Here is an 11,808-nt window from a genome sequence, read left to right as displayed (position 1 = left end):
GCCTTGTGTATATTCACATGTTAATATCTGATGTTGCTTGAATATTTAAAGATAATAATGTACTGAGCACCACGCCACCGTTTTGTCCTAGAATTCGAGAGGGAGAGGTCGGTCACGCGGAAACTTTCTTTTTTTTTATCGACAATTGCACACGCACTCTACGAACGTTGCGATCAAAATATTTAATAAGCCGTCGTTCGTGGGAGGGTGAGCCCCACTCTTGCTTTCTTTTGAGCATTCAGTTTGTACGGAGACACCGCATTGTGCACATCATACGGTCGATCAAGTGTTTTTTGTTTTTAAAATTTTCTTATCGGAATCAACGCATGTTAACGGTGCAAAATAATAAAATAATAATAATAGTAACACAAGTATGAAAGTAGACAATACAGTTAGCAAAGCGATAGAAATTTGTCTACGAATTTTTGGCATCTGGCCGAATACATCGTGCGCTTTATTACGTAGACTCTTCTGGATTGTCACGCTCGTAATCGAGCAAGTCTTTCAATATCGATATATTGTAATGCATTTTTATTTGATCGAGTTTTCCGACAGGATGAAAATTTTAGGTTCAGCCATGGCATATTCGATACTTTTAACTAGACTTCTCATTTTTTGGTATAAGCAACGGTGAGATAACGGCACTATGTGATACGCACTGTCAATGAAAAATTAGCTTTATGTATTATTTAACTTAATTATATTTAACAATAATATTCAACAACATTCAACATGTTAGTTACATATATTTAGTATTTTATCTTGATTTTTTTATTACTTTAATCGTTAAGATACATCTTTCGCAACTGCTTTGGTTCATAAAATAATTTATTTGGAAATTAAGAATCTAAACATAATAATAATAATGTGAATTAAATACGAATTGCTAAAATAAATAAATTATTGTACACAAAGAAGATTTAAGCAGAATTGCATGGATAAAGTGATTGCACAACAATTAATTTTTCATCGATAGTTTGTATAAGGCCTTGTTGCGGCCGTAATTAAAATTATGACCAATAAAAACTTTTCCTAGAACGTTCAACAAAATATTAACGATGATGGCGATCGACTGGAAAAAATGTACCAACTCAAAATTTAGTATGTTAACAACGAAGTGCAATGCCAAACTGTCGCAGCGTTTCACTAACATAACGGTGATTCTGTATTTGACAAATGTAACTCTTTTTAGCAGCAATATCTTCATAAAAAATATGGATGATGTCATAACTTCCAACGTTTCCACACGATCACTCATTATAGACATGGATTTGCCATTTGACGTTAATCGAAAATTCGTATATGAATCGGTCATAATTGTTCAATTTCTTCACATGCTGATATGTGCTAACGGAATGGGTTTAATAAATGCTTTACTTATAAATTTGGTGAGTCCTATTACCTTTTACGCAAAAAGATATTATTATTATTATGAGTATTATCAATTATTTATAAATATTATTTTTTAAATATTTTATTAACCATAATATTAATTGATTAACGAGAAATGTGCAAATTTCCTATTTTATCAAAAATAGTTTATATAAGCAATTGCGCTTTTCAGATTTTGAAAGATTCTGTGCAGCACGTAAATTTAATATGTCATAAGCCATATAATATTTTGTCTTGCGACCTTTATTAGTACAGCTGTTGAAAGAAACGTATATTTCAGATATTGCATGTAAGCGGTCAAATTGATATTCTTCGTAAAAGTGTGTTGGAACTTTTTCCGAAAGAAAATAAGTGCAGTACGAATCGTTCTATGGTAAAAAGAGTAATCAAGAAACACCAGAATATTATCACTTTTTCAGAACATATTGAAGATCTGTACTCGTATATCTCAATGGTGCTTTTAATATCGGATACTTTGCTTATCTGCTGCTTGGGTTTTACAATGGTCACAGTAAGCGATTTTGATTAATTCTACGGTTAAGAGGAATATATAGGGGAAACCGGGGCGAAGTCGTCACTATCTTTTTGGTGCTGATTTTTAACAACAAAACAAATAATTTTAGTAAAATGTGGTGTACCGTTGTAAAGAGTGAACCCTTGGATACAAATTTTATAAGGGCATTTTTGGTCTACGTCGCTTTGTTCAACCGGTATAGAGTAAAAACGACAAAGGTGCAAAAATTGAAATGTCAAAATTGCCAGGGCGGAGTCGTCACTCCATTATCGGACTGGATTTTAAATAAAAATACATAATTCCGATCATAAAAAATAATAGGATACATTTTATTAATTATTTTTTAATAGAAAAATGGAAACATTTATTAATTAAAAACACGATGGCGGAAAATAATTACAAGAAAATCGCACGCACTTGTGTGCCCTATATGCTCACACAAAATGCACTGTTTCTCATCAGATCTGTTCAAATTGCATTGTTGCTATTGAGAAATACAATGACGCATTTGCAACAAAAAATAGAGTTAAACCACTGGGATAAAGTCGTCACAGTGACGAGTCCGCCCCGGTGGCTTGGTGACGACTTCGACCCGGACACAGATTTTAAGTTTGATCGCTCATGAAATATTATAAATTAACAAAAATAAAAAATTTTTACTAGATTCGTGTTCAGCATGCATTACTCTTCAGAATCACTTATCTCGAGATTCGAAGAGAAAATATTTAAAATATTTAAAATTTTTGACGCGCAAACAATTTTACTTTTGACCACTGAAAACACTTTTGCCTTAATGAAAATCACAACATGGCATATAATCTTACTAAACTCCGTTGGTTACATGGGCACCATAAGAAATGAGTCCTGATTGCGCACATTACAAATCGGACACGACAATATTTCCCGATTGGACACATTCCCGATCGGGAAATATTGTAGTGTCCGATTTGTAATGTGCGCAATCGGGACAATCCCCACCATAAGTAGCGTTTACTATATTAATAGCGAGTTTACACAACATACAGGTTTCGAGATAACTGTAGTGACGACTCCGCCCCGGTGACGACTTAGCCTTGGTCTCCCCTACTATATGAACCGCGCTGTTAATTCTGCAGAATAGAAAAGTATTAATTCGCGACTTCAATTATTCATCGTTTTATTACATTTTCTTGGCTCTTTCTTAAAATTCTAGTCGATTGGGCGACCCAATGCTTCAGAAGGTATAATCAGGAATTTCTTGTTTTACCTCGCTGTGAATATAGAGGTATTTATATTCTGTTTTGCTGGAGAATACTTGAGCGCTAAGGTTAGATATTGAGACGAATATTGTATATGATAAATATTACAAAATATGTAATTGCTTCTAAAAGATATAAGATCCATTATTTAATAGAGCAAAAGCATTGGAGATGCTGCATACGATTCTTTTTGGTACGAATCAGATTCCAGAGATAGTCGAAATATATTGCTCTTAATATTGAGGTCGCAAAATCAATTAACCATTACAATTGGAAAGATAATAAATTTATCTCTAGAACAATTTACCAATGTAAGTTTTATCTTAGGTTAGTTTTGTACGCAAAACTTTTTACAGATTTTATATTATTATATTTTAATTTATATATTAAAATTATTTTGCCATAATTTTATCCAAAATTAATAAAAAATAAAACATATGTTATTTCTTCTTAAAATATAGAATATTTCTACCAATTAATTTTTGTAATATACTACATATTTTTTTATTCAATATTTGTACTTTTGTATATTTATTTTAAATAATAATAAATTAAATTTGCTGCAATATTCACCTTACTAAATTATTAAGTCGAGTTAAATTGTTATATTATTAAAATAAGTCAGATAACAAATACTTTTTACATTGAATTTAAATATTTATAAATTCTGCATTAATATTCCTATATAGTAACCAAATAATACTGTTACAGATTATAAAGACTTCGGCTTCTTACTTATCGATTCTACTTGCGATGTATTAAAGCGAAACTGCATCTATTTACATCGACATTTTCATGAGAATTAACAAGCTGGTTTAGTTGCAACAAAATTTGCATATGATTTAAAGTATAAAAACGTTGCTGCATTACTTATCATTGATTTTTATGCCGGCGATGAACTAAATATTAAGATCAATCTCTAATTATAATTGTATAATATTATCCTGATAGGGTTTGGCAGTAGCATGAGGTAATAGTATAATAGTTATTAAATGAATAATAAAAGTATCACAGTAATAATAATATCAAAAATATTATTATTATTAATATTTTATGTGTTTACATAAATTGATATTTGTTTGTAATAATTTCATCAATTTATTTAGCTTCCATCTGTAAAATAAAATATCTACAAAAATATTACAAAACAAATGCTCTCGCATAATTGGATATTTCTTTAGATTTTCGTAATGTACAAAACAATATTATGATGCCTAAGAAACGGTCCTATTTAAAAGATTAAGAAAATATTTTGTGATGGTTTCTCAAAGCTTATTTTATGCTCGTTGTTTGTTAGGAACGCCTTTGGTACTGGAATATAAATAATACTTCACTCAGCACTTCGTTTCCCCGTCTCTTGCTTCTGGCTTTCTATTTGACGATTATTGCCTACAACCTGTATCTGACGTGCACCAAACTCTCACTCAAAATTGCGCGATTTATATATTTCGAGAAAATAAGTTGCTCGATAAGTTGTGAACGGGTGCACAATTCGCCGCACTCACTGTAATGCGCGAGAAAGAATATCTTTCGATATTAAGGAAACAAAATCTCGGTAAGAGAAACTCTCGCCTCTTCCATCTTCCCTCTTTCTCGAAAAATTCTCCCCTACGCACGCAAATACAAAACTTTTACGGTCACATGGTTCAATGCCTTGTGTATATTCACGCATTGTTGCTGTTGCTTGAATTTTTAAAGAAAATAATGCAGTGCGCGCTACACCATCATTTTGCCCAAGAATTCGAGAGGGAGAGGTCAGCCACCTGGAAACTTTTTCTCTTCATCGACAATAGTATACGCATTGCAATCTATGCACGTTACGATCAAAATATTTAATAAGCTTCGGCTCTTGGGGAGGAGAAGAGGAGTGAACCCCACTCTGCTCTCTTTACCAAGCTTTCAGTCTGTACAGAGATACCACATTGTGCATATCGTATAGTCGATTAGGTGCTATGTCATAATCAGCCGCTTAAAATTTTTTTATATGGAATACACGTTATCGGTTGCAGAACAATAGGAAAATAATAATAAGTGAAATATGAAAGTGGAAAATACAGTTAGCAAAGCGATAGAAATTTGTCTACGAATTTTTGGGATATGGCCGACTACATCGTGCATTTTATTACGTCGACTGTTCTGGATTTTCACGCTCGTAATCGAGCAAGCTCTTCAATATCGATATATCGTAAAGCACTTTTATTTGATCGAGTTTTCCGAACTAATGATTATTTTTAGTATAACAATGGCATACACGATATTATTATTTAAACTTGTCGTTTTTTGGTATAAGCAGCGGTGAGATACGCAACGGCACGTAGTGATACTATCAGTGAAAAATTTGTTTTAAATATCATTTAATTTATTTATATTTAATTATAATATATTTAACCACATATATATTAATTTTGTTACATACATTTTACATATGTATAACATCTTGATTTAACAATAACTTTAGTCGATACATCAAACTATTTGGCAATTGCTCTGGTCGATAAATTAAATTATTTGGCAAATAAAAACGTGAACATTGTAACAAAGCTAAACTAGGACCGAATTGCTGTAATAAATTAAATATCAAACACCATGAGAAAATGATCGGACTCGCAAGAGTTATAAGTCAATGTAGAACATAAAATTTTTCACCGATGGTTCGTATAACGCTTCATTGCGCTTGTTATCACGACTATGACCAATGATAACCGTTCGTAGAACGTTCAACAAAATATTAATAATGATGACGATTGATTGGGAAAAGTGTTCCAAGACGAATTTCAGCATGTTTACGACAACGAGCAATGTCAAATTGTCGCAGCGCTTCGCTAACATGACGGTGATTCTTTATTCGACATCTATAATCCTTTATTCGACATTTATAATTCTTTTTAGCTACAATGTCTTCGTAAAAGCCGCGGATGATGGCATCACCTTCAACGTTTCTACACACTTACTAATTCTAGACATGGATTTGCCATTTAACGTTAATCGAAGATTCGTATATGAAACCGTCATAACTGTGCAATTTTTTCATTTGCTGTTGTCTGCTAACGCAGTGGGTTTATTAAATGCTTTCCTCATAACTCTGGTGAGTCCTGTTGCACCTGCAAAAAAATATTGTCATGATTATTATTATATTATTTAATATATTATACTATTATTTTTATATTATTTATAAAAATTATTATTTTTTTACAATTAAATCATAATATCAATTGATGGACAAAATGTACAAGTACTTATTGTCTATGTTATAAAATATAGTTGACTAGCAGTTGTACAGCTTTTCAGATTTTAAAAGATTTTGTGCAGCATAAATTTAATCTAGGCATTTAAATTTTTATTTGCTACTATACCTACATCAGTTGAGAGAAGTATTGTATATTTTAGATATTGCATATAAGTGGACAAATCGATATTCTTCGCAAAAGTTTGATAGAAATTTTTCCAAAGGAAAAGAAGCTCAGTCCGAGTCATTTTATGATAAACAGAATAATAAAAAAACACCAGAAAATTATCACCTTTTCACAGCATATCGAAGATCTATATTCGTATATCTCAATGGTGCTTTTCGTATCGGATACTTTGCTTATCTGCTGCTTGGGTTTTACAATGGTCACGGTAAGATATATTGATTAATTCTGCGGTTAAGAGAAATATATACTACAGAACCCGCTCTGATAAATCTACAGAATAAAAAATATTTATTCGCGTGACTTTGATTATTCATCATTTTATGACTTTTCCCTTGCTCTTAGAATATTTCTTAAAATTGTAGTCGATTGGTCGACCCGATGCTTTCAACAGTATAATCAAGACTGTCTTATTTTACTTTCTTATGAATTCGGAAGCGTTCATATTTTGTTTCGCTGGAGAATATTTGAGCACTAAGGTTAGACATTGGGACTAATGTTATACATACATATACATAAAAGCAGAACGTTAATTGTTTCTGAAAGATACAAGATCCATCATTCAATAGAGTAAAAGCATTGGAGATGCTGCATACAATTCCACCTGGTATGAATTAGATTCCAGAGATAGTCGAATTATATTGCTCCTAATAATGAGGTCGCAAAATCAATTAACCATTACAATTGGAAAGATAATGAATTTATCTCTAGAGCAATTTAGCAATGTAAGTTTTATCTTAGGTTTGTTTTGTACGCAAAACTTTTTATAGATTTTATATTATTTTATTTTATATTAAAATTGTTTTGCCATAATATTATCCAGAATTAATAAAAAATGGAAAATATGTTATTTCTTCTTAAAATATAGAATATTACTACTAATTAATTTTTGTTATGTATTATATATTTTTTATTTAATATTTGTATTTTTATATATTTATTTTACATAATAATAAATTATATTTGCTGCAATACTCACCTTACTAAATTATTAAGTCGAGTTATTTTGTTATATTATTAAAATGAGTCAGATAACAAATACTTTTTACATTAAATTTAAATATTTATAAATTCTGCATTAATATTCTTATAGTAACCAAATAATACTGTTACAGATTATAAAGACTTCGGCTTCTTACTTATCGATTCTACTTGCGATGTATTAAAGCAAAACTGCATTCTATTTACATCGACATTTTAATGAGAATTAACAGCTGGTTTAGTTGCAGTAAAATTTGCATATGATTTAAAGTAAAAACGTTGCTGTATTATTTATCATTGTTTTTTATTTCGGCGATGAACTGAATATTAAGATCAATGTCTATAATATTATAATTGTATGATATTATCCTAATAGGATTTAGCAGAGTAGCATAATTTAATAGTATATTAGTTATTAAATGAATAATAAAAGTATCACAGTAATAACAATATTAAAAATATTATTATTATTAATACTTTATGTGCTTACATAATATTGATATTTGTTTATAGTATATAATTTCATCAATTTATTTTGCTTTCATCTGTAAAATAAAATATCTACAAAAATATTACAAAACAAATGCCTTTCGTGCATAATCGAATATTCATTTAGATTTTCTTAATGTACAAACAATATTATGATGCCTAAGAAACAGTCCTATTTAAAAGATTAAGAAAAGCTGTTTGTATTTTGTGATGTTTTTTCAAAGCTTATTTTATGCTTGTTGTTTGTTAGGAACGCCTTTGGTACTAAAATATAATACTTTACTTAGCACTTTGTTTCCCCGTCTCTTGTTTCTGGCTTTCTATTTGACGATCATTGCCTACAACCTGTATCTGACGTGCACCAAACTCTCACTCAAAATTGCGCAATTTATATATTTCGAGAGAATAAGTTGCTCGATAAGTTGTGAACGCGTGCACAATTCGCCGCACTCACTGTAATGCGCGAGAAAAAATATCTTTCAATATTAAAGAAACAAAATTTCGGTAAGAGAAACTTTCGCCTTTTCCATCTTCCCTCTTTCTCGAAAAATTCTCCCCTACGCACGCAAATGCAAAACTTTTACGGTTCAATGGCCCGTGTATATTCACGCATTGTTGCTGTTGCTTGAATTTTTAAAGAAAATAATGCAGGGCGCGCTACACCATCGTTTTGCCCAAGAATTCGAGAGGGAGATGTCAGCCACCCGGAAACTTTTTTTTTCTTCATCGACAATAGTGCACGCAATCTATGCACGTTGCGATCAGAATATTTAATAAGCTTCGGCTCTTGGAAAGAAAGAGGGGGAGTGAACCCCACGCTTGCTCTCTTTACGAAGCTTTCAGTCTGTACAGAGATACCACATTGTGCATATCGTATAGTCGATTAGGTGCTGATCATATCATCGATTAAAGTTCTCTTATCAGAATCGATACACACGTTAATTTTGCAGAACAATAGGAAAATAATAATAAGTGAAATATGAAAGTGGAAAATACAGTTAGCAAAGCGATAGAAATTTGTCTACGAATTTTTGGGATATGGCCGACTACATCGTGCATTTTATTACGTAGACTGTTCTGGACCGTCATGCTCATAATCGAGCAAGTCTATCAATATCGATATATCGTAATGCATTTTGAATTATCCGAGATTTTTGACATAATGAAAATTTTGAGTTCAACAATGGCGTATACGATATTTTTCATTAAACTTATTATTTTTTGGTATAAGCAACGGTGAGACACGCAACGACACATAGTGATACGCACTATCGGTGAAAAATTAGGTTTTAAGTATTATTTCACTTTATTTAATTATATTTAATAATATATTATTCAACAACATATTAAGTTTGTTACATACATTTAATATTACATTTTAACAATTACTTTTGATAAAATAGACTTCAATATTTGCTAATGCGTTGGTCGATAAAATAAATTGAAAAAGTGAACATTGTGACAAAGCAAAACCAGAGACAAAATACTGTAATTATTTTACATAAAAAGAAACGAGCGGAATTGCATGGGTAAAGTTATTGCACAACAATCAATTTTTTACCGATGGTTCGTAAAACTCTTCGTTGCAGCCGTTATCACGATTATGATCAATGAAAATCTTTCTTAGAACGTTCAACAGTATATTAACGATGATGGCGATCGACTGGGAAAATAGATCCAACACGAAATTCAGTATGTCAGCGACGACGTACAATGCCAAACTGTCGCAGCGCTTCGCTAACATGACGGTGATTCTCTATTTGATATCTATAATTTTTTTTAGCAGTGATATCTTCGTAAAACGCGTGGATAATGAAATAGCCTCCAACATTTCCACACCAATACTCATTCTTGAGATGGATTTGCCATTTGACGTTAATCGAAGATTTGTATATGAATCAGTCATAATTGTTCAATTTCTTCATTTGATACTGTGTGCCGAAGCAATCGGTTTATTAAATGCTCTTCTCATAAATTTGGTGAGTTCCTATTTAGATACACAAAGAGATATTATTATCATTTTATTGTAAGTATTATTTATTAATTTTATTATATATAAATATTAATTTCTTGATATTTTATCAACTATATTATCAACTGAATTAATAGAATGTACATGTGCATATTGCATACTATATGCGAAAAAGAGCGCTTATGGAAATAATTTTTTAGCAATTGCGCTGTTAAGTTTTAAAAGATTTTGTGCTGCATAAATTTAATCTATGCATTTAATATTCTTTCTTGCCACACACACCTCTATATAAGTACAGCAGTTGAAAGAAACGTATATTTTAGATATTGCACATAAGCGGTCAAATCGATATTCTTCGTAAGAGCGTGACGGAAATTTTTCCAAAGAAAGGGAAGTGCAGTCCGAGTCGATCTGTGGTAAAAGAAATAATCAAAAAACATCAGAAAGTTATCATCTTTTCAGAGCATATCGAAGATCTATACTCGTATATCGCGTTGGTATTATTCGTATCGGATACTTTGATTATTTGCTGCTTGGGTTTTGCAATTGTTGCGGTAAGAAATTTTTAATTATTCTGCGGAGGAATATATATTATAGAACTCACTCTATTGTGTGTGAATCTGCAGATTAGAAGAGTAGATATTAATTCGTGCCTTTAACTATTTATCATTTCATCATTTTTCTCTTGCTCTTATAATATTTCTTAAAATTTTATATAGTCAATCGGTCAGCCGAATGCTTTAAAAATTATACTTAGGACTCTCTTATTTTACTTCAATACGAATCTGGAAGCGTTCATATTCTGTTTCGCTGGAGAACACTTGAGCGACAAGGTTAGACATTGTGTCGAGAATATGTAGACGATAAATAAGCCAATTAAATATTACGTAATTGCTTCTAAAAGCTACGAGATCCATTATTCAATAGAGCAAGAGCATTGGAGATGCTGCGTACGATTCTCTCTGGTACGAATCAAATTCCAGACACAGTCAAACTATATTGTTCTTAATAATGAGGACGCAAAATCAATTAACCATTACAATTGGAAAGATAATGAATTTGTCTCTAGACCGATTTGGAAGTGTGAGTCTATATCAGATTTTGTCTTATACGTAACACATTTTACCGCTTTTATACTGAAGATTGTTCTACCCTTTTGTGCCAATAATTATTTAGAATAAAAAAAAATGTTATCTCTCTTTCTCTTTTTCTCATTGTTCATATTATTAAAACGAACAAAATAGTAAACAAATAACTTTACATATTGAGTTAAAATATTCATTATTTCTACAGTAATATTCTTATAATAATCAAATAATACTTTCAGATTGTAAAGGCTTCGGTATCCTATATATCGGTTCTACTTGCAATGTATTGAAGCAAAACTACAATTTATTTACATCTTAATTATTACAGCATTACAGAGTTTACTGTAGCGTTACCGCTATTGTTATTGTTATTATATATTATCGCAAAAAAATTTGCGTATGAATTAAAGTAAAACCGTTGCTATATTACCTACCATTCTCTTTTAAGTACATGCATATTTGCATGCGTTTCAGTTTTGTGGGCTGAGCTACTTATCGAGTGCGTCTCCATGTGGCGGCTCGGAAGTTTTCCAGGTGATCTATGGGCAGATTGCAACATGAATACTGCATTTCTTGCTAATAATTAATTTAATTTTTTTTATGTGTAAAATAAAACATGCACAATAAGTATATTATATTACATAATATACTTATATAGAGATAAGTATATTGCATAACAAATGATCTTCTTGCACAATCAGATATTCCTTTACATTTTCGTTCA

At 31.1% G+C, this 11,808-nt stretch overlaps 3 protein-coding genes and 2 long non-coding RNA genes across 11 annotated transcripts in view; 3 read left to right on the top strand and 2 right to left on the bottom strand.

Moving 5' to 3' along the window:
- LOC143897101 (uncharacterized) overlaps positions 1–11,808 on the bottom strand; it is a 195,954-nt gene that overhangs the window by 47,561 nt on the left and 136,585 nt on the right. The gene's annotated exons all lie outside the window — the stretch shown is intronic.
- LOC143897079 (odorant receptor 13a-like) lies at positions 50–5,034 on the top strand. 2 transcript variants are annotated; one of them, XM_077405405.1, is made up of 7 exons: positions 490–630; positions 1,037–1,101; positions 1,193–1,388; positions 1,673–1,903; positions 3,099–3,212; positions 3,300–3,455; positions 3,856–5,034. In XM_077405405.1, exons 2-7 carry the CDS (start codon positions 1,082–1,084, stop codon positions 3,904–3,906), a joined length of 768 nt encoding a protein of 255 aa, XP_077261531.1. In that variant the 5' UTR covers positions 490–630; positions 1,037–1,081; the 3' UTR covers positions 3,907–5,034. The 2 variants fall into 2 exon arrangements, with proteins under 2 accessions (XP_077261530.1, XP_077261531.1); XM_077405404.1 differs by having other exon boundaries at positions 50–630; positions 1,037–1,388.
- On the top strand, positions 5,156–7,916 carry LOC143897063 (odorant receptor 4-like). Of its 3 annotated transcripts, none has more exons than XR_013256831.1 (6): positions 5,156–5,439; positions 5,857–6,229; positions 6,532–6,762; positions 6,920–7,033; positions 7,173–7,279; positions 7,670–7,916. XR_013256831.1 is itself a non-coding variant. In XM_077405372.1 (6 exons), the coding sequence occupies exons 1-6, from the start codon at positions 5,183–5,185 to the stop codon at positions 7,718–7,720; spliced, it is 1,182 nt and encodes a 393-aa protein (XP_077261498.1). In that variant the 5' UTR covers positions 5,156–5,182; the 3' UTR covers positions 7,721–7,916. The 3 variants fall into 3 exon arrangements, 1 of the variants encoding a protein (XP_077261498.1); XR_013256830.1 differs by having other exon boundaries at positions 7,101–7,279; positions 7,670–7,708; XM_077405372.1 differs by having other exon boundaries at positions 7,124–7,279.
- On the top strand, positions 8,881–11,461 carry LOC143897075 (odorant receptor 85b-like). Of its 4 annotated transcripts, none has more exons than XM_077405398.1 (6): positions 8,881–9,260; positions 9,652–9,772; positions 10,320–10,550; positions 10,716–10,829; positions 10,924–11,079; positions 11,324–11,461. In XM_077405398.1, the coding sequence occupies exons 1-6, from the start codon at positions 9,004–9,006 to the stop codon at positions 11,372–11,374; spliced, it is 930 nt and encodes a 309-aa protein (XP_077261524.1). In that variant the 5' UTR covers positions 8,881–9,003; the 3' UTR covers positions 11,375–11,461. The 4 variants fall into 4 exon arrangements, 3 of the variants coding, with proteins under 3 accessions (XP_077261524.1, XP_077261523.1, XP_077261522.1); XR_013256834.1 differs by having other exon boundaries at positions 8,891–9,260; positions 9,652–10,003; positions 10,901–11,079; XM_077405396.1 differs by having other exon boundaries at positions 8,895–9,260; positions 9,652–10,003.
- Positions 9,922–11,625, bottom strand: LOC143897105 (uncharacterized). Its single transcript, XR_013256846.1, has 3 exons — positions 11,519–11,625; positions 10,279–10,407; positions 9,922–10,011 (listed from the first exon to the last, which is right to left on the bottom strand). It is a non-coding gene; the product is annotated as an uncharacterized LOC143897105 (long non-coding RNA).

The sequence above is a fragment of the Temnothorax americanus genome, unplaced genomic scaffold (genome assembly GCF_048541705.1).
Source record: "Temnothorax americanus isolate GAGA-0224 unplaced genomic scaffold, ASM4854170v1 Scaffold2, whole genome shotgun sequence".
Classification (NCBI taxonomy): Eukaryota; Metazoa; Arthropoda; class Insecta; order Hymenoptera; family Formicidae; genus Temnothorax; species Temnothorax americanus.
The sequence above is the reverse complement of the archived record's forward strand: the minus strand, read 5'-3'. Positions and strand labels throughout refer to the sequence as shown.

Excerpts from the sequence above, each read along its gene's own strand:
- LOC143897079 (XM_077405404.1), top strand. The coding sequence starts at position 374 with ATGAAAGTAGACAATACAGTTAGCAAAGCGATAGAAATTTGTCTACGA. Across the intron at positions 631-1,036 it reads ATTTTTTGGTATAAGCAACG|AACGTTCAACAAAATATTAA; the intron begins GTGAGATAACGG and ends AACTTTTCCTAG. Across the intron at positions 3,456-3,855 it reads CTCTAGAACAATTTACCAAT|ATTATAAAGACTTCGGCTTC; the intron begins GTAAGTTTTATC and ends ATACTGTTACAG.
- LOC143897063 (XM_077405372.1), top strand. The coding sequence starts at position 5,183 with ATGAAAGTGGAAAATACAGTTAGCAAAGCGATAGAAATTTGTCTACGA. Across the intron at positions 6,230-6,531 it reads ATGCTTTCCTCATAACTCTG|ATATTGCATATAAGTGGACA; the intron begins GTGAGTCCTGTT and ends TGTATATTTTAG. Across the intron at positions 6,763-6,919 it reads TGGGTTTTACAATGGTCACG|TCGATTGGTCGACCCGATGC; the intron begins GTAAGATATATT and ends TTAAAATTGTAG.
- LOC143897075 (XM_077405396.1), top strand. The coding sequence starts at position 9,004 with ATGAAAGTGGAAAATACAGTTAGCAAAGCGATAGAAATTTGTCTACGA. Across the intron at positions 10,551-10,715 it reads TGGGTTTTGCAATTGTTGCG|TCAATCGGTCAGCCGAATGC; the intron begins GTAAGAAATTTT and ends AATTTTATATAG. Across the intron at positions 10,830-10,923 it reads GAGAACACTTGAGCGACAAG|AGCAAGAGCATTGGAGATGC; the intron begins GTTAGACATTGT and ends ATTATTCAATAG.